Source organism: Aythya fuligula, chromosome 4 (assembly GCF_009819795.1).
Source record: "Aythya fuligula isolate bAytFul2 chromosome 4, bAytFul2.pri, whole genome shotgun sequence".
Lineage (NCBI taxonomy): Eukaryota > Metazoa > Chordata > Aves > Anseriformes > Anatidae > Aythya > Aythya fuligula.
In genome coordinates, this window is record NC_045562.1 from 36,411,335 (window position 1) to 36,433,501 (window position 22,167).

The 22,167-nt window shown below is 41.9% G+C and overlaps 1 protein-coding gene across 2 annotated transcripts in view; it reads left to right on the forward strand.

Moving 5' to 3' along the window:
• The window catches only part of RNF150 (ring finger protein 150), a 121,966-nt gene that overhangs the window by 50,130 nt on the left and 49,669 nt on the right, over positions 1 to 22,167 (forward strand). For both annotated transcript variants that reach the window (XM_032186254.1, XM_032186255.1), the window contains exon 2: positions 16,913 to 17,163. In XM_032186254.1, coding sequence (XP_032042145.1) covers positions 16,913 to 17,163 — 251 coding nt within the window. The remainder of the gene's footprint in view (positions 1 to 16,912; positions 17,164 to 22,167) is intronic.

The window sequence follows — 22,167 nt, forward strand, 5'->3', positions numbered from 1 at the left end:
CTTATGCATGATGCTCCGTCTTAGGTTGTTAGTAACCTGACAGTGCTTCATATAGCTAAACAGCAGCCCATCAGCGAGGAGGAAAGGAAGTCTAGAAGAATTTACTAACAAATCTGAAGTCTTTGTGCATGCACTTTGTTGGTTATTTCAGTGCTGTGTGTGTTAAAAGAGTGTTAAAAAAAAATAACCACTAAAAGACTGGATTGGAGAAGACCTTCATTTGTTTGGGGGTCCTTTTGTTCTTTCTATTCTGACTTCTGGAAGTGGCTGTACAAATTTCAATGTTTCAAGTATATTTTTGGAGTAGAAGAACTATGCACGTTGACATTTAACGTACCGATGTGTGAGGCTACCAGGCTCACCTTCTGGGGGTAATTTTACATAAATTGTGGCTTAGTAACATAGTGTGTTACTTACTGACTACATTCTTTTCAAATTTTGGTATTTCCCTGTTTTATTTCTGAACTTCCTTCATTTTGTGTCATAAATAACATTAAATTTGCTGAATTGCTGCCCTTGAATTACTTCAAGACAGGGTGAGCAGAAACAAAACGAGAAGTGAGAGGGGATTTATTCAAACTTAACTCAAAGCAAGTGGCAATGTGAGAGGTACTGCCCTAAACACTAAGACTTCTAAAACATTTACAAGAAATAAGGAACTGAAGTGCTACTTTAAAGCCATGCTGAACATAAGCAGAATCAGAAAATTTAGGAGGAAAACCATGGGATAACAGTGCTGCTGTCTCATGACACAGAGATTTAAACACCCAAGCACAAAGACAGCAGCATTATTATTGTTAAATGTGTACATAATGCAGCGAGTTTGCATTTAAAAAAAAAAGCAATGTACGTCATTGTATTCTCAGAATTACCATCCTTTGGGAACAGAGTCTCTTGGGAAATCATTTTTCCCTTCCATGAGCTTTGGCACCTGATGCAGGCGCAGCTTTGATGCAAAGAGGCTGCGTGCTCTTTGTTTCTGCTGCCCTTTCCTTCTGTCATTCCTTGCATACGTGTTACCCAGTTCTGCCTGCTTTGCATTCACGCTGTGCTCCTGTGTGTCATAAAAGCCCCAGACCCATATTTTTGAGCCTTCTGCTGCATTCACTGTAAGAATAATGCTGAGGTTTTTCCTAGGCCCAGAGGATTACTGCAAAACTTTGTTTTACGTTTCCAGATCAAGTACAGACAAAATGTCTATGTTCTTTGGAAATCTTACAGCTTTTCAAGTACGACACGAGGTGCAGGCCTTCCCTTTGTGTGATGGTGACTCTCCTCATGAAACCAGGATGCTCCCTGGAGAGCAGATAGGGGTGATACAACAACTGCCTGGTCAATCTGGAGTACTCCCCATGGGGCAGGACACGATGCTTTATTTCTCTATTTTGTTTGCAGCCTTATTGCAGTAAATATCTCGAGAATATAGATGTATAAAGGCGATTCCGGAAGAAATGTACTAAAGCTGTTCGCAAAGAAAAATGCCCGAAATAAAATTGTTGGCTGATACGAGGGAGATTACTCTTCACTACCCTCATGTTATAAATAGCGGTTTTAAGAAACATGAGATTTTCATTGCCTAATGTGGCACATACCACCAGAAAAATGTAGTTGTGTGTAGATGCTGCATAACCTGGCATGGTCAGAGAGCTCCCTCGATGTGAACCATGTGTTTTCTTAAGCCTGCATTTCCAGTCAGGATACTTGAAAGGCTAAGAAGCATTGCGTATAAGCATAAAGAAGATTAATTTCTCTGTATCATTCAGTTACGAAACACAGGATTTGATAATGGTGACATAAAAATAATGGTGTCTTTAAAGAGAAATAGAGACATTGTATCTGAAAGGCACATCAGAGCTATAACCCTTTTCTTCTCATCATGCCCGTGTTTGACAGCTGAAAAAGGATAATACCCTGAGCAGATGAAGAGGGATTTCTTTGTCTGTGGGGGGTTTATTCTTCAATAATTATAACTTCTTCTAAGTAACTCTTTGGGAATAACATCTCTGAAATGAGATTGTGGAGTTGTTTTAGCCAGGTAGTATCTGGTAGTGATGCGTTCAGCCACTGTTTAAAATGGCATTTCGTGAAGCCTGCAGCTCTGCTTCACTAACAATGACAAGCTGTAAAACGCTGAGACGTTCTGTAGCGTGTTAAGAAAATGTTTTGCTCTTGCACCTGCCAGGACATTTGGGGCCCTGTTCCCTTTCTCCAGGATGTCTGTAACTTCCATACATAATCAATAGGAATTGCTCATATCCTGTGCTAGGAAAATAAGGCCTGTAAGCCAGTCTGTTAAAACCTGTTGTCTAAAGGGCAGTGCATAAATAATAATGCCCATCTTTTGTTTGTTTGTTTGTTTTTCAGTAGCAGTTTATGTTTTTCCTTCTTTTCAGTACCTGACATAATTGGCCTTACATACTAAAGGTCTGGTCCTGCATCATTATAAGCCAACGGGGGATTTAGCTTTCATTTCATTGCAGGGAAAAGGTGCGTGACTTCTGAATGGTAATGCATAGCTGTCTTCCCTGGTTGTAATGGGGGAAAACAGGTTTCTAAGATGTTTGCTTTTCATGTATTATAAGTGTGCTTTTGAGATGCTTATATTACTGTCATAGCAAGGCGTGCATTATAAAGATTTTTAAAAGAAGCTATGTATCCAAGCTCCACATAAATTTAACAAGTGTAAGGTCCCGGAGCATAATTGTTTCTCTGTATTGCATTAGAAAGCATTCCCACAACTTTCTCCATGTGAGATCAGGATAGAGAAACATTTTGCCTCTATAGAAGGATAAATATTTTTCTCTGGGACATTTAGACTTTCACATGCTGTTGAGGGTTGTTTTTCTTTTTTCTCCTGTGAGGAGGCCTGCTTATTCCAAACATTTTCAGGCCTGATGTGTAGTTTTAGCTAAGGGCGGGTGTATCTTGCAGAGCTTGAGGTTTCGTTACCACTGCCAACTATTCCCCGGTTCACATGGTTCATTTGTCTAGTTCAAGCCTGAAAAAACACTTCTCCTGTATTTCAGTTGTAGAGTTGTTTTTTTTCTCTTTTCAGTTTGTTTTGTTTCTTCTGAATCAGGATTTCTGCTGTGTGCTGGAGTTGGAACATCACCTTACAAGAGGGTGTACGTGTTTGGTAGCACGCTGCTTGTCGTGCCTCTGGTCTTGCCTCCGGAGCCAAGGAGGACCAGCTCTATGACTATTATGAATTCTGTAGTGAGACTGCTGCATGAGAATGGCAATTTTTGGGGAACTTCCTGTCAAATAGGCTCATCTCAGCACTCAGGTTACTTTAAGCCCAAAAGCCATTGGGGCTTACAGTTCCAATGGCAGGTGTCGGTGACTGCCCTGAATCCAAGTACTTCCTCAGTGCTTCCTTGGACTTTGGTCCATGTGGAAAGAAACCCAGAAATGTTCATATTTTGTCAAATTTTCTTCTTGCAGTAGCTGAGTGTGTTTGAAACTAGACCTCATAAGCTTGCCACCTCAAGGTTGCCAACCTTCTGAGAAGCTGGGGTACATGTTTAGAAAATTGCAGAGGAGTTTTTAGATTTTTATAATCTGATCTGTTTAGTACAGATCATCAAGTGGCAGTCAGTTTCTCATGTACTAGCTGAACACATCATTCAGCTCAGAGGACATGCTCAGTAAATAAATAAATCATTTCTCCCTGTTTAATCACTCTCACAGTTGAACATTTTGTGATTTATTTATGATTTGAAAAGCACGCCTTAAGACTCCAGCTGTTGACTCTCTGCCTTTTTTCTGGGTAGACAAAGGCCCTATTGCTACCCATTATTTTCTGTCACTGAGGGCACGTGCACAGATACGTTAATGGATACATATAATCAAGTCACCTCCTGGTCCTGTTTTCAATAAATGGAGCTCGCACATGCTTCAGGCCTCCCTGCAGCTGTGAACAGTCACATTATTCTTATTTTACTCTCAGTGGCTCTTTGCTTCTGCTTACTATTTCCTGTTTATAAATCCCAGGATCATACTTCTTTGCCACAAGGTTGTCCTTGAACTCCATCCTGATGTGGTGCTTTTATTTCTTTGGTTGGCTGTCCAGTCAGAATAACTGCTTTCCGCATTTCAGCCTCTTGTTGTTGTTGTTGTTGTTTCTTTTTCTATTTCTATTTTTCTCCCCTCTCAATTGTTTGTCTAGCCTGGCTTCCTGGTTCCTAGAAACAGCACCTTGGTTGTAGGCAAATGCTGGCAGTGTGTATCGCCCAGATCATCAGGTGAGCTGTGGCACATTTCTCCTGCAGTCAGTCTGCTTTGTTACACTATTTCCTATAAGAAACAAGCTCTGCGTGGCTTGTGGCTGCATTTTGTTCAGGAACATTGATAGTTATGTTCTGGGAATCACACAAGGTAAATTCAGGAGCTGAGGTATCAGAAAATGTTCCTTATTTTGCAGTGTAAGTCCTTGGTAGGTCGAGCTGCTCTGCCATGTGCTTATGTGGAAGAAAGCAATTCACAGACCTGCACGTGGGTGAGCTGGGAAGCCAGAGCTGTGTTCCCAGCTCTGCTATTGACTTTCCCTGTGACTTGGACACCTTGCCCTACTCTCAGCTGATAAAGTTTACCTGATATATTACAGCCACTGGAGAGGACCGCAGTGTTACAGCTACAGGGAATGACATCCAGCCTTTTGGTAGAATTAGAAGATCGTTTCTAGACAGGGTCAAATGCAGAAAAGCAGAATCTGTGGCACCAGACAGTTTAGTTCAACTCATCAGTGTACTGCTAAAGACTGGCATAGACAGAGCTCAGCAGACAAGGTGGTAAGCGGAGAATTTTAGCTTCTGCTTCATGTTCTTCGGCTATGTGAGGCAGGGCTTGGGTTGGTGACTTATTTAGATTGAACAGACACAGACATGGCTAAATCAGCCCTATGCTAGGCTACAGAGCTGGCAGTTGAATCAGTCAGAGAAGTATTAGCAACTTCCAGATAGCTTAGTCGGGGTAGGAATAACCAAACAACAACCAGTAAAAATAATCCAGGAGTCCATTTAAGCAAACATCCCCTTCCCCCATCGATGTTTTTAGATGTCTTGTTCTCAATTTTGTGTCAGTTGTTCTCAATTACATCTCTATTCATGTTCTTTTTTTATCATGTAAACCAAACCAAATGAGTTGTGTCTTCAGAAAACCCCGATACCATCGTTAAAAATGGAGTTTGTTGCCTGTGAGACCTTATCCCCGATGTATGAAGCAGCACTGGAAGTTTGTTGTACTCTTACGTTCTCAGAAGTTGATATTCTTACAAATGATTCTAAACTGGTTTGCCCTAGAGAATTAAACTATATCAATTCGAAATCCAATTTTATTTAAGCTTATGCCTGTTCATAATGTAGGAAAGACCTAACATTTATCTTCTGCTTGTTGTGTGTTTTTTTTTTTTTTTCCTTTTACATTAGACATTTTAAGTGTTGTTTACCTAAGGGATTGTATGGACAGCTGGAGAATTGCAAAACTAATGGTATTAGGGAGACTAATGAAATAAAAATTGATTTCTTGAGGAGGGATGTGAATTTCATTCAGTCTGAATAATATGTCTTAGCCATGATTTTTGTTTTATTTTTACTAGTTCTACCTTTCTGATTTCAGTATATGGAAACAGGTCCCTTGTTTTTAGACGCCTTTAACCATAACACCCAAAAAGAAAGGTCCAAAGATTCAGCAGGGTGGCAGGTTTCTTCTGCAAGGCTCTCAAGCAAACAACATCTCTCCAGCAAAAACAAGGCAGACTTTATTGCTCTTGATTCTATCTGACGTAAAACAAAATAAGACATGTCCATCTCTATTTTGAGGTGTGTGTTTGATTTTTGTTTACTTCATCCAGAAATTTGCAGACTTTTTAAAATAGCTCATAAATAGCCAGGGGTTACAAATCCCCCCCTAATTGGTTTATGGCCTTGACCGGGCTGGGGCCAGTGGAAAACGCTGCGACTGCGTCAGGGGACATTTCGAGGGAGGCAGCTGACAGCATTGCACGTTTCCCCTCCTTTCCTTCCCCTGCTCCGCAGAAGAGGTACGCAGCTGGCTCCTTGTCAGGCCCTTTCTTGGTGTGGCTCCTTGCCACCCATGGCATCAACACCAAGTCTGAGAGGAGATCTTCCTCCATGGTGACATTGAACTTTCTGAGGGGTTTTTCAACTTCTGTCCAGCCTTCAGGAGGTCTGATGGGAGAGTGCACTGGCTGCCACATCAGCAGTGCAATACAGCTGGTGTTTTGGGAAGTGTCTGAGGCCACAGCAGCCCAGTGAGCTGAGATTTGACAGGGAACAGCGTACAGGGGGGCCTGCCCTGGGACCTGGTGCCCTGTCGGTCTGCCTCCCATGGCTGGCCTGCAGGAAGGTCGCTGCGCAGGTCCCACGTCAAACTTGCTGGGTCCCTAGGAGCACATGTTTGGCCAAGGGTGGGCAAGGAGTACTTGAACTGAGAAATAAGGAAGCTTCAATGTTGTTTTGTAGTTTTCAGAATGATTTTGTTGACACGGATTAAAAAGAAATGTGGGCTAATTCTCCATGAAAGCTAGACACCCGCCTTTGCAGGAGGCACAAAGACTCGTGGCATCGGTCAGCCCAGTGACACTAACGTGAGGTGACAAAGATGAAGGCTCCGTGACTTACACTGAGCATAATGACTGAAGACTTTTTCTTCCTGGGAAAGTTTGTCTTTAAGATGGCAGCAACTAGAAAAAGTGTTGGCAAACCTGCCACTATAAATCAAACCTATCCATCCCCTATATGGAAAAGTATGTCCGAAGGTATGGAACGGCTTCCATATGAGGAGCGAATGAGTGAGACGGGGCTCATTCAAAGAGATGACTAAGGGCTCCTATCACAGAAGTCTGCAAAACTCCCACAAAAATCCAATGATACTGAGAGATGTTCAACTGCTTTTGGAGGCTTTGGCAATGTGTCAGCGATAGTCTGGCTCAGATTTGGTTTATTTGTCCTTTTGTTCCACTTTTACCAGTCATTTCCAACATTTTATTCTTTTGCTCCATTTTCATTCACTGTTCTTATCAGTTATTTTTAATCCCATCACCCTGCACAGAGTGATGAAAGCAGTTAGTGCTTTTACACCTCTGGGGAACTTTTATCTGAGTAAGGAGAGAGAAAATCCCCTGCGGCAATTTCACAAAGTTCCAGGATTGCTGCTACGAACCTGTTCCTTGCCCAGCTGATTAGGGGTCATTTGAACTGGAACTTGCCCAGCAGTGATGCTCAGAACCGCACCAAATTTACAGTGTTGTTTCCTAGCTCTTTGCTCTTTCAGTCACCTGTGCTTTTAAAATGGCAAACAGCTCCAGCCCACTTGGAGCCAACTGAGCATGTGGCTTCGATCACAGTTGTTTCAGTGTCTTGGTTTGGGGGGTTTCTGTGTCGGATTAGTAGGCAAGGGATCCTGAGGGCTGCTTTTGTGCAATTTTGTCTTCTCTGCAGAAGGAGGGGTGTCCTGTAAAGCTGCTCTGATGGTCAGGTTTGACAGTGCAGGCAGAAAATGTGCTGGACTTCAACTGGGAGCTGATGTAGTCCTGGTCATGGGGACCAGTGATGAGAGACAGCGATTAAAAAACACTCATCTGGTCCCCCACATCTATTTCCTATAATGAATAGTTTTCAGCCAGAGTTGTAGAAGAGGCCTCATGGACTGAAGAGGTATTTTCAGACATATTAAAATAGCTTGAAACATCATTTTAGAACTCAGGCATTTCAGCTGAAATGGGATTTTTTGCAGACATGTCTCTCTCCCTCTTCCCGCTTCCCTCCCCCTTCTTCCCTCTTTCTTTTTTCTCCTTTTTAAAGGTTTAGAAAGTTTCTAATGATATTTTATTCTCCAGGGTCAAATTTTGTTTATTGTGCATATGGCACTAGTAATTTTTTTAACATCTCTGATGTTAGGAGTAAATGAGCAGGATTGGTCACTGCATCCAAAAAATCACTGATTCTGTCTCTAAATTTAGAAGAAAAGCTGTTATTAATCTGCATAGTAATGGCTACTTTTGTCTGTGTATAGTCTCGTGGTTATTTCCCAATTTTACATGTGTTTTCAATAGTCTTTGCTCATGAAGTTCGCAAAGCACAAGCAGAACGTAACTCTATTAGCAGGACATAATTCCACATAGATTAGTTAATTATGCTATCAGCAGCTCCAGTTACTTCCAGCACCGTTTATTTGTTTCCCCCGTTTTATCTCAGTACTCCACGGATCTTTGCATGCCCATAGGTTTCATTTTTACCAAATGTGCTCACATACTGTCAAGGTATGGGGTCAAAGAAAGAGGAATTCCAGGTCCGTGCTGCAGCTAGCTGTGCTGGAGGTGGCTGGCCGAGTGTTTGCAGTGGGAAGCTGTGCTTCTAGCCATGTTTCACCAACTCACACCCCTCCTGGCCTCTGGTACATCCCTGTGCAGTGTGATGTGGCCTTGAGCGGTCACAAATGCAGGGTAAGGCAACAAACTCAGCATGTGTGTCCCCATGAAGGGGCAGGACGACGGCAGCATCCACCAGCTCCTGCCGAAGTGCCCTGCTGTTGGAGGAGGGGGCACCAGGGGCAGGCAGGGCAGTGCCCAGGAGGATGGGAGCAGCCCCAGCTGTTCTGCTTACTCGTCTTTCCTTCCTGGCAGAGTGTCTGGGATGTGGCTGGGATCTGGATGCTCTGCACTTATCTTCAGGGAGCCTTTGTCTAGTCACTCGACGTGTTTGCTCTAGCTTCCCCATCTGTATATTTATACCTGCTCTGAGAGCGCCAGGCACAGTGACTGGCTTGTGTTTGCACTGTGCTCCATCCTGACTACTTCAGATGCTATTCAAGACATATTTGCTTTTGGCGTAAGTCCACCGGAGATAGCAAAGCAGATTCTCTTTGGTAGTGGGCGTGTTTTGCAACAACCCTGAAAAGGTTGTGTTTTGCTAATAAATTATCCCTGCAGCGTGTTTTGCTATGAGTTGGAGCCTATCCTAGCTGTAAGACCTTGCCTGAAGGATTCTGTCTGGCCACCTTGCACATGAAAAAAACACAAAGCATTGCAAGGCAAGTCCCAGAACAGAGAACTTATAGCAAGTGACACGTGTCATTAAAACCATACAATGTCTGGAAAACAGCGGGGATTTCTGGAGACATCTTCAGTGCAAATGATTAGCAGCTATAATGAAACACTTTCCTGGCCACGATAGCAAAGTCTTGAAAGCATGTGCCTTGATTTGGGCTGGGGTCTGGGGAAACCTCTCGGAGAACCACCCCTTTTTCTGTAATTAAGTGTGAATAAAGAACAACACGTTGATTCATTAGCGTTGGATATATCAGCAGACTGATGAGCTGACGCTAAGGGAACCGAGCCCAGGAAAAATGCAACTGTCATGCTGTTTGATTTTGTAAGTTTTATAGCTCTTTACTTCTTTTTCCTTTGCTGCAGTTTCTGCATAAAATTAGAGGAAGTCAATATATTCTGAGCTCTTACAGCCTTGGCAAGATCAGCATTGATTACAAAAACATGAACAGAAATTTCTTTGTCCCTAAACAGTAATAAACAGTGGCTGCGACTGCTTTTTGCTGGAAAGATCACAGCCAGAAGCATCTTGCCTCTCCTGGTTTTAGCATCAAAAGAAATGAAGCGAGAGCAGCTCGGCTGGAGGTTATTGTTGTTCACCTCAGGATGAAAGCGAAAACTTTCCTATCAGTTATTTAAATACTGTAGCCAGTCATTAACATCAGCGGGTCTTTTTTCTTTACAGGTCACTTAACTATCCTATTAGATACTTGTACTTCTGCAGTGAAAAGTGATTCGTGACCAGATTGTCTAAGGAAAAAAAGAAGAGTTTGTGTCAAACTTTCTTCTTCTGGTAACAGGGAAAAGGAAAGGCTGGAAGGAAAAAGTGTCACTTCTCTTTCCAGCAGGCGCTCCCTTTTCCTTAGCCTTTTAAGGAGCCCTGATTTACAGTTAAATGTTTTGGGAGATGGGTGAGGGACCAAGGAAGGCCCCAGCAGTGCCAAGAGGAAGCAAGAAACAAGGCAGAGGATAAGTTGAAGGAATAGCCATCTGCTTTTAAACGGAGAGATAGGAAACCAATGTAGAATGGGGGTGGGAGGAGATGAAAGCACCCACATCGCTGCAAAGCAAGGGCTCTAGAGTAATTAGGAAAATAGAGCATAGGGTGAAAACTCGTGTTTTCATGCATGTCCACCAAAACGGGGTTGCGTGCAGCATAAGGCGTGATGCAGCCCCAGGTCAGCCTTGCATCCTGTCTTGCTGCTGCTGCTTTCTGCTTTGCTCCGGTGTTCCTGGGCCCCAACAGCAGCTGAATACTAAATGCTCACAGGTAGTACCCAGCCCCCAGCCCACCCCACTGCCTCCGTACCTGAAACACACCCAGACACAGGACCGTCTGGCCCATGGTCCTGTTTCTAATAAAAGAAAACAACAGTAGCTGTCTGGAGAAGTGTATAAGCGGGGTGAATGTTTAGTCCTGGCTCCCCAGCCTGCAGCATTATGTGGTTCCTGGGTGTCTCTGCCATTTGGTAGCTCTCTATTTTGCAACACCAAGACACTGTCTCTTAACCCCTTGTTTTTGCATGTGAGGGCCTTCCCATTTTATTCAGAGCTGCCTCTCTTCTTTAAGAGCCTTTGGTGAGAAACCTCACTGAATAACTTTGCAGTACTTGGTCCGTAGTGGTCCATTTCTGTTATGAAACCTCATTAGAAATTGGTGTCCTTTCTAGTCCTCTGGCACTGAGACAGCTTTATGCAAGAGGTTGTAGATCACAGTTTGTAGTCATTCCACTTATGATATACGCCTGAGTATTACTGCTACTTACTGGGTCTTGCTCTTCTCTTTGCCATTTTTTTCTGTAGTCCCATTTTCTGATACTTCAATTTGAGACCAATGCCTTGAATGCCCCATAAAAGAGAGTTCCTGCAGGGAATTATCCTTTTACCCAGTTTGATTTCTTATAGGTAATGCTTCACGGTTAGCCTTCGTAAAATTCTGGGACATTATCTGTGCTGCTGCTTTTCTGAAACAGCTGAAGCACAGAAATGAGTGTGTTTTTTTTTTTCCAAAAATATTGCTTTGGTTTCCAATTACAAAATGTAATTTCAGCCTATGTTTATTGTTAAAGGAAAAAGAAAACAGGGATCAGCTGATATTCTGATCAATTTATAATTGTACCATAAAGAACAGAAAAGCTAGGATTGAACTCTCACTGGATGGTCTCTGAGACTTGTTACTCTTGTTGCAACTATGAAAATATTAGTAAAATTTATTTAGTGTTAACATTCTATTGAAATGCCATCCCATTAACATGTATACTATTTCCCGTGTAATTTAACTGTGAAGAAACCAAACGAGATTGTAAAGCAATGTTATTTTCAAAGAGAACAAAGTCAGTAGCAAAAGGTGGTGTCTTATACTAATCCAACAGACCAGTCTTGGTTATATGCTCAGACAGTCACTACAGCACTGTTACCATGGGTTATCATTCTCTTTGATACTAGGCTGAGCTGTTTATTGTTCTGGAGAAACAAACGATACTGTTCTTTAAACATAAAGTCCATGCTTTGCTTTACGTTTGCTTTAAAATGTTACACATAATCCAGAATGTATTGTAAAATCCATTCACACAGATGCCACCAGCAACAGGGGTATGGTAGGAAAGCAAGCCCATGGTTGGCAGCACATGAAGTCCTTGTGCAGAGAGCAAGCACTGCTGAGCTCGTGGGAAGCATGACAGCCGAAATGGCTCGAGCTGCATGGGGCTGCCAGAACCCTCAGACTCATGCTGAGCCCTGGGAGGGTCCTCCAGAGCTGGGCACTTCCAGGCTGTCACATTGTTCAGGTTTGCAGGTATAAAATCTGTAAAAGGAAATACTTCAGATATTTGGATTTTGATGTACGACGTAAGAGAAAACCATATTTACACATTGATAGGATATCTTGGAGAAGAGTTATGTCCCTCCCAAATTGGAATTCTATTCAAATAATTCAATTAATTACTTTTCTGACTGACTTCTGGCTGTTGCCAAGCATGAAGAATTGTATCTTCCAGGATGTGTCAGAAACATGCCACTTCTCAGAGCTTCAATCAAAACTTGACAAAGCATTAAAGAAGCAGCCATCCCCCAGCTGGGCCTGACTGCTAATTAGATGAGTAGAGGACTGGTTTTAGTATCACCCTGAAGCTCTCAGAGGAGAATCAAGAAATGTCATATGTTTCTCAGCAAAGCCTGTGGTAGCCAAGGTAGAAAATCTTACATTCATCTTCTGTTCATGAAATCTGTCCATTTCTTGAAATGTAAGTGCTACAGAAGCTACTGTTACAGAACTGAGGTCTTTCTTTTCCCTGTCACCACTGAATATATTGTTACACTTGAAAAAGTTTGCAACTTGGCATAAAAAGCATCCCAGCTGAACTGTATTTCGCAGCCAAGTGCTGTGGGGAGAAGGAAGGTTTGGAGAGGCTCTTCCAGGTATTTTTCTTAGCTGCACATCTTGCCATTGAAAACACAGACTTCATCGCTGCCTTGTTCCTCTGCTGTGCACCATCATGTGCAGGTGGCAGAGGATGGCTGGAGCTTGCTGCAGGCTCCCTCTCCCTCTCTCCTTGCTGTGTGGTTCCTCCTGTCATTGGCCCATGGCAAGCTGCTGCTCCTTGGCCTGCAGGCTGGGGTGAGGAAGAGTTCAGGATGAGCCTTGCAGGATGGTGTAGTGCCTGGGTGATTCAGTGTCATTGCCAGAGCAACTCTTGTTAAGTGAACAAAGCAGACGCAGCTTGGTAGGGCTGTTCTGCCATTGATGGATTAGTCACAGGGTTACCAGTTTGTCCCAGTGACAGGGAAATAAGCTGGGCCTGTACATGGCACTTCAGCACCGTCCTGCTGGAGCCAGCAGTGCCCAGGCCCGTCAGGCCCCCACGGGTATCGTGCCAACAGCGGTCCTGCCGAGTGCATGGGGTGCTGAGCACAGAACCTGAATAGCTGCACGTCTTCTCCAGCCAGAAACATTTGGTTAGGTGAATGTGCTTCAGCAAGTTGAGGTGAGTTAAAACATCCCAAATGCAGGCAAGTTCTATTTTATTTGTTTTGTTATTGGCATGTAAGGAGAGAGCATTGACATGTTTAATGTTTCTTAAGCCAGCGAAGAAGAAAATCCATTCACTACAGCCTGAATACCTCTGGTTTATGAGCCTTAGATTCATCCTGACAACTATTTAAAAATTAATTTCAACCTCTGCATTAATCTTGGCCAGAAAAAGAAAAGAAATGTGTTAGGTAACGAGTGCCACAAAGTGCAGTTACCATTGTGGATGTGTGCAATGAAAGGCACAGTTAGCATTTAACTCACAAGAGAATCTTTAGCACATATTACCAGATACTTGAAGTCCATTGAATAAATGTGTACATGGGCATAGAAATGTATCTCTAATATTATTTCTTCTCTTTCATGTGTATAGTTTTCTTCTATGTCAGAGCATCCCATGTGTCATTAGATACTGAAAACAAGGTACTACGGACATTTTGTTATGTGAGGGAAGAAAGGGAAATAAATTACTTTTTTTTCTTTGCAATATTGGTCATATTTGAGATTAAAAAATTAGATTAATGGCTTGATTGATTGAATAGCACTCTCTGTAATGCCTTGGAGAAATTATCATAAACTCACTAAAGGGCTAAAAATAAAAACACCATCCAGATTATTATTTGTTGCTGATTTGGTTATTTTTTTCCAAGAATGCTTCATTACAAATGGTAATGTTTTGCAAGAAAATAACCAGATAGCCTGCAATTTGAATATATTAAGTATTTGAATAAATAACAGCAGCTGCTTGCCTCTTGCAATAGCTGTCTTCTGACTTTGCATTTCTTGTTTAGCATATACACTTGGCCATGTCTTTTCTTAGTATCTTGCATTTTGTAATATCTTGTAAAAGGCCCTAGGCCAAAGGTGTCAATAGATCATCCTAACGGTGAGAGAGAGAGAGAGAAGGTAGGCATGTGGTTGCACTCCTGTTCGACCCCAGTGATGTTTCCATCATGAGTTGAAGACAGAAAGCTGCTCTATAGCTTTATCAGAAAGCGCAGGTGATGAAGAACAGGAATGAGGTTAAATTTATCCAGGAGATCATAATTTTTTTCTCCCTCTTTTTCATTACTTTAATATTAAAGAAAGAAGATGAGACGCTGTGGGATCCTTGTTTTATTATTACAAAAAAGATTAATTCCATAATCAGTTGAATCAGTTGAATGTAATTCTTCATTTGTAGCATGTCATATCTGGCCTTTGTCCATTATATTTGGTTGTCCAGAAAATTATCCGAGCTATATTCAGCTGTATTAGACATAATTAAAGATACTAAAAGCATGTTTATAAAGACATTTTAGATTGAAGGTAAGTAAGCAGTTAAGATAGTACCTGTATTTTCTAGTGGAAATATTTTTGTCTGTCTCTCCCATTTGTATGGGCTTTCAGGTAACATCTTTCATACGGTGTCCCAGCTCGTACTGCAAATACTGTTAGGTGGCCATACTGGACAAGTGAGTGATTAGAGTGGTGGCTTTTGAGAGGAGAGATGGAATTCATTTCAGTATTTCTGGTTGTGGGATTTTTCACTGGGGGTTCTTTGTGGTTGTGTGTGAGGTGGTTGCTTTGCTTTTCTCATTGAGTGATTTGAAATTGTTATTTTTCTTTAAGAAGGGAAAGAGAACAAAATAAGGCATTTGAACAGTTGTGAAAAACATAAGCACTGCTCCAGACAATTTATCTTATTGACTCTAGTAAATTGACTGGCATGGCACATCATCAGTGCCCTTCTCAGCCACTTTGAGACTTGGCAGATTCTCCCTAGGCTGTTAGGGTAATGTTTGCATTAGCCCTTGGTAATAATCAGAAGTGTTGCAAAGGCAGGTTTACTTTCCCTGCTGAAGGTGAACCCTTACTTAGACCCCCCCCCCCAAAAAAAAAAATATCTGAAAATGATAAAAACTTTACAGCCAAGTATCTCCAGGAGGGTTAAATTTCCTATCACGGCTATCTAAAATTCTTTTGACGCAGCTAAACCAGTGATTCCACCCAGCTCATTGACTGGCCTATTCATAATCGGGGAAGTATTCCTCTCAGGAGACTTCCCATCGTAAATGTGGTGCAATTTGCACTTCTGCTCCAAGACTTGAGAAAGGAGGGTTTGGTTCCCAGCTTTGCGGCATATTTTGTGTGTGAGTAGCAACAGTCTGTCACAGCTATTTCAGTACTTCCAGGCAATCCAGGCACCCAGCAGAACTGGAGAGAAATTCCAGCACAGTTAGCATTTTCCACTGAATGCCACCCGCCTGTCCACTTCAATAAGTCTGAAATTCTTAGACTCCTCCTGCAAGCTCTTGGTACCTAAATGCCTTTGAAAAGCTGGTTTATACCTCCCGGGGGATTTGGTGGAGAAACATCTGAGCCAGACCACAGGACCTGGGGCACAGTGCTGCTCTGGGGGAGGCTGGGTTGGGTCTCAGCCTGGAGGAGGATGTTGTCAGAAATGCAGTCTCTGTTCGTGGCCAGGCAATCCTGTCCCACCTCAGTGAGTGTGGCAATGCAGGCAGCTTTTTGTCCTCCTGCCACAGTCAAAATGCAGGTAGCACTGGGGTTTACGACATGCCAACTGATCTCCTGGGATTTCAGCTGATGAAACACTCACCTTAGCATCATCTCTCTGACTTGAAAGACCCCCAGTTTGTACCTTCTTTTCTAAATTCCAGTTCATGATTGTTGTGTATGCTATCATATCTGGCGTGTTTCTACATTAAAGTCTATTTTCTTTGTCCTTAGCTGCTTGGTACAATTGAGGATTTGACCACTGCAAAACATGGGTTAGCTGTAAAAATGGTATACGCTTTTTTTTTTTTTTTTGAAGTGAAAGAAAAATATCCCTAATATTAAACCATAAAGGAGTGAGCTTACATAAAAAGCTAGAAGAGACATCTAATAAGCTGCCCCATCCCAGAGAATTTCAGACTGTATGTGTTGTTTACATAGGGCACATAAAAGAAAGGAAAATAGTTTCAATAGCATGTAATGCAAATAAAATGAAAACAGCACTGTACACAAAGCAAAATTGACGCAGAGTCAAGGCTTGATAGATCACTGAAGGGCCTGGTTTCTCAGCCTGTGGCTTCAGAAGGGGTAACAGGATGGTAGGAAGTCCCTGCCCCATCCTATTGATGGGCACTCCTTTGCCACTTCAGCTGTATGGGGCTGATAAGTATATGGCTGTTTGCCACCTCAGCTATGCCAGGGGCTGATTTGTGCTGCAGTAACATTTTTTTGTGTGTGTGAATTAAAATGAGGCTGTTGACTTTCAGCGTGGGCTCAGCTCTTGTCCCTGCAGCCTTCTCCCATCACTTGTCCTGGGTGAAAACAGCAATGCTTTGGTGCATTCAGCATGAAACCATGTGGGGATCTGTGATTGAAAGAGTTCTTGGACTGAGCAGGGGTTTGGAGGGGCTTCTCTGACTCTGTCAGAGCCGTGGCCATGCAAAATGGGCTATGATAAGTGCTTGGGGTGTTGGAGGGAAGGATGCTGGCTACAACACATCTCCCTTTCTGCAGTGGTTACAGCAATATTCTTCTATGTGAGCCTCAGCAGAACTGGGAACCTGTGTTTGTCAAACCGTGAAACATATTTTAATTAACTCACAGAGGTGAGTTTATAGAAACACACTGTGTAACTGGTTCCAGTTGAAAACTTCACCGGATTCATCCAACTTACCTTTGGATGAAAATCAGGAGGAGAAAATGGAACTTTTTGATACTGATTTGCTTTTTATTTTCCACTTGCCTCATCGTCTTACCATTTTATTTTATTATACTCACCTGTTCTAATTAAAGCTTCTTTTCTCTCTCCTATACGACAGGCCTAGATGATGTTGTAGCAATAATGATTCCTGAACCCAAAGGAAAAGAGATAGTGAGCCTCCTGGAGAGGAACATCACTGTGATGATGTACATAACCATCGGGACACGCAACTTGCAGAAGTACGTCAGCCGGACCTCCGTGGTGTTCGTCTCCATCTCCTTCATTGTGCTGATGATCATTTCGCTGGCATGGCTGGTCTTCTACTACATCCAGCGATTCCGCTACGCAAATGCCAGAGACAGAAATCAGGTAAGAAGGGCTGGAATGGCTCTTGTGGGATTCAGCTTTAAATAACTTTAAAGTAAAATTTGGGGAAAATAAATGTGTAGCTTTAAAAGAAAAAGAAAAAAAGAAGAAGAAATAGTGAAAAGAAGGGAGGTTTAAAAATGCTTGTGTATGGGAAAAGCCAGGACTTCTATCAATACAGACGGGGCTGAGGAAAAAAGAAATTAATGACTATAAAGTGTACGTATTATGGGTTGTTGGTTGTTTTTTTTTTTTTTTTGCTTGCACAAAACACACAGGAAACAGCCAGAAAGAGTCATGATGTTTATTACCAAAAAGATTCCTCTGGTACACACAGCCAAGTGACATAGAAATGTATATAAATTAACTAGCAATCCGTAAGATCAAAATTATGTGAAAAATATAGTGTGGTATGTGAATGTCTGTGTGGGAAACAAGGGCTCACAGTAAGCAGAGAGATTAAAAAGAACAGGAAGTGTTTTCATTTTCATGCTTCTTCAGAAGGGCCTTGAGCTTGAAAGGGAGTGTTCCTGTTCATTTGACAATTGTCCCTGAATGGGACAATTAATTAATGCTGTAGTGATAGCCACTAATATTAGTAAATCTTTGCTTTTGGTTTTGGCATCTTGTCCATGTCCCTCCGCTCCACAGAAGAGACAGAAACTTAGAGAGCTGGAGAGAAGTCAGCAGCATTCTGTGGGAATGGGTGCTGGGTCCTGAGGCCCTCTCGATTTATAAAGCACCATGCATCTTTATGGTTGTTCAGCAGTGAATAATAATAGCAATGTTAATAACAAATTTAATCTTTTCTGGACTGGATCCAACTATCTTGGCATCAGCAGAACTGTGAAGCTGAGGCTTCTACATTTCATTCTAATGGTACAGTAGAAAATATTATCAGTGTATGAAATCTGAGGAGATAACTGTTTTACTGCAGGAAAAATAATGCGTTTTAATTCAGAGATGTTTCTGGACCCTTAATAAATTCCTGTTGGGGCAGGGGGAGGGCTGGCTTGCTTGCTCTGCAGAAAGAAGTAAAACAGAGTGTTAATCATCTTGTAGAGGAAAGTACTGCTGCACTCTAAAATATCCTGAACATATAGGGATCCCTCGCTACCCCCATTGAAATTCAGGCGTCTTCTGAGATAGAGAGCAGCTGCTCTGTATTTACACACAGAAAGAATATATTTTACTTTTAAATGTACACCATGAAATTTTGGATAGTAAGAATGAGACTATCCCAGCTGGAATTTGAACATCACTGGCAGCAGAATCACTGTGACTGTAGCGGCTGTGATAATTTTTAGATGCTTTGGCTGCAAAAGCACATGTGTGCCTAATTTATGTACGTGAGTACCGTAAGCATGCTTTCAATCAAGTAATTGTGCAGGCAGATTAGCAGAGTAAATAGACATACATAAACATGAAACCCAGCAAAATAAGAAGCTCCCTTCAGGTAATATGTGGTAGTTTGGAATGGACTGGTTTATGTGTTCAAGCAGACTTCCTATTCAGTCTTTTCTTTCCAAGGTTTGAATGAGATTAATTTGTGCACAACCAATTGTCCTGTGCAAAGATTTTAATAACTTTGTAATTAATACCAATTCTGTTCTGGAGAAGAATAAGAAAATAGGCCTCCTAGGCAATTACTTATTAGTCATTTTTTGCCAAAGCTGTATTAATGATACAGGGCAAACGAGAATTTCTTTATGTAGTTTATTCACATGATTTTGCCTGACATCTCCTCTGATTAGCTCTTACTTTTGTTAAGAAAAATGGTGTATGATACATTTGGATAAATCTCAACCATTTGTGCTAGTGAGCTTTTTAGTCCTGGCTATGGACTAGAGTAATGTAAGTAGCTGTCAGAAGAGCTCAACTTGCTCTTGCCCTTTCCATGAGGGTTCTCTCTGCTTGCTCTAAAGTTCTGCTTTTTTTTCTTTGACACATTTTCTTGTAGCACAAGGATGGGAGGACAAAGTCCTTGGATATTCAGATAAATACAAGAGAAACATTTTTTATTGCTTTTTGGGGATATAGTTTAGAACATGGTTCTTTTGTCATTTTGCTCTGAAGCTAACTTTTATGTGTCTGAGTAAAGGTATTGAGCTTACTTGTTGGAAAGCCTTGCAGGTGTTTTAAGGACCTTCATTGCTGGCCAACTTTAGTAAAGATGCTTCCTTCTATTTATATTTGATAAACTCTGGATAAAGTTTATCTGATGGGTGAGGTTGAAATGTTTGTACAAACAGCTTCAGATGAAGAGGGACCCAGCTGGCCTATTTAGTGAAAGTAGTGCTATCAGTTGCTACCCCACGGCGCAGTAAAGTCTTACTGCGCTTACTGCCCATCTCTCTAACTGCAAAAAACTGATTTATTAGATTTCTGTTTTAAAAATAAAAAGGAGGTTAAATTCATTTTGACATCTGAATGATTTTAAATCCTGCAGTTTTAAAGCAAGGTCTTGTGAGGGTCAGTGTTGTCTGTGTCAAAGCAGAACCTCTGCTTACCTCTGTTTACCTCCATCATGCATGCCCTTCCCGAGGCTGTTTTATAGCCAGGCTGCTACCCAGAGCAGTTCAGGCTCCTGTGAATTCGTAGTCTTGGCGCTATGCTGAGGGAATGGGACAGGGTGGCTGACTGCTAAATACAATCTGCAGAAAAAAGTCATTATCTGCAAGTAGGAGGGGTGTTGCAGCACTGCTGAGCAAGGTTTCTGATCATCTTTCATTGTTCATTCTAAGCCTCTCCCTAAGTCATCTTCCAAGCCTCTTCCAAGCTGACCCACTTTAATGATGTCTTGCTTTCCTGCAAAATATGGTGCATCCTTTGGTCAAGCCTCATAACCACATCTGCCTCCTTGTCTTTTCCTATATGGTCACCCTCCTTTCTAGGTCCACTTCCCATCTTATACACAGCTTAAGTTGCTGATCAGGCAGTAATTCCAGAAGGAGCTAACTTAATTGTCCATCTAGAAAGTGGTGGGTCCTGCTAACGAGACAGGCAGCTAGAAAGACTGAAGAATCTCCTGGATTCCTCCTGTGATTCCCCAGTGAAGTGAAACCTGGACATACACCTTGTACATCTTCACCCATCACTCTTTCACCACATGTGCAAAATCCAGGTTCATGCGCCAGAAGGGAGACTCAGCTCACTTCAGCTAGGTGCTTGGTTTAAGCGATTGAGAACCAGGTCTGCAAGGCTTCCTACTACGTGCCCTGATCTGTTCATGTAGATGTTAACTTAGTGGGGAATTTCTGCAGTGGATTCCAAAACTGTCATTCCAATATGGGCTTGTGCACCTGTAGCTAGTGTGTCAGCTACAGATACAGTCATGCTTCCTACAGTCGTAGAAAATATGGTTACATTTCAATTTTGATTGTATTTTTTTTGATTGATGTGTTCAATTTTTAGGAGTGTCTTTAGCACAGACAACTCTGTGGTTACATATGAAAGTGAAAGGTAGGTAGTAATATTCACACGGCTGAAAAAAACAACTTTTTCTCCTCTTTTCTCACCTAAGAAGATGGCCAGCAAGTAGGTGGCTGCCCTGATGTTATGCCCTTTTGATATTATGATGATGAATTTGTGAAAGGAAAGCATAGCCAACATGCTTCCTCAGCAACATGTTCCTGGAGTCCTCCTGAAAATGTGAGAGTATGTCCACAAAAGACTGTGGGACTTGTTTGCATCAAGCAACATCAGGTTACGGAGCTAATTGAAGGTGCTTTGGAATTACATGACAGGGTAATTCAGCAAACTGTGACTTGTTGTCTCAGCCCTGTAACAGCCAGGACACAGACTTAAAAAAATAAAAAATAAAAAAATCTTTCTGTTGTCCGTGAACCACAAGATAGGAAGACAGCAAGAGGGAGATGTTTAAGGTCCAGACCTGTTGGCCGGATTTCTTCCATGTTGTTTCTTCCCATTAGCTTCTTGTTAAGTAGTTTCCTCTAAAAACATTTTGAAACTAGGTGGGCTTCATGCTTTTTGCAGGATGGCAAAAGCCAAAGCAGGAAGTTGTCCCACTAGGGCTTGTGGAAGGTCCTGTGCATCCTGGTTTAGGTAACAATAACCTCTAGGGAAGGATCTGGTTTAGTATATGACAGGCATTGTATGGAGGGTCAAGCAGTTCTCTGAGAAAGAAGACTGGTGGGCATGGCTTTGCATGAGGGTTTGGGGCCATTGAAGAGAGAGATGAAATCTTTGAAGCGGGCTTGGGAAGATGCTTCCCATGATGAAGTCTGCTAACTTGATCTGCGGTACAGGAAATGTGTCTGATACCTCATCCTGATGGTATAGCTCGTTCTTCTCGAGGCACAAGGTGATCTCCTTCCTCCAAAGGTAATAGTTTGGTAAGGCCATTAGGAGAGGAGCACTTGTAATTTCTCTTCCACAACACCTGCTGTCATTTCCTTCCTCAGGAACAGACAAGTGATGCTTTCCATGCTACTGTCCTTTCTTTTTAAATAGTAATGCCATCTCCACAAGACCACTGCATCTTATACGCTTAACTCCTTCCAGTCCAGTATTGAATGTTGCAGCCTTGGTAATGAGATTATGGGATTTATGATTATAAATCTCTAAGCTTCACTTTAAACCCCTAAACTATTGTAATGCCTCTTATCTTCTAGGGACAATGATTGGTTAGTGATAGCATGCCTTTCATTCAGATAGAAGAATCCTTGAAAGTATGACTTTACTCCAAGATATTCCTGTTTTTTCAAAAATTAAATAATTCTCATTTGCATTTAAGTCATGAACTTGTCTATTTAAGCTAGACAAGAGAAAACAAACATGAAAACAAGCAGATCAAAGATGTACATGAGTCTTTAATCTTGTCCTATGCCCTTGAAGAATGTGCAAAAAAAAAAGAGCTGAGACATTTCATTAGTTTAAGTAATAATAATGATAAAAAGGAATCACAAGCAATTCCTGAAGGAGGACGCAATGGCTCTTGTCTCACTGCATGTTATCAGTCTTTCTTTGATTTACATTAAAGAAACA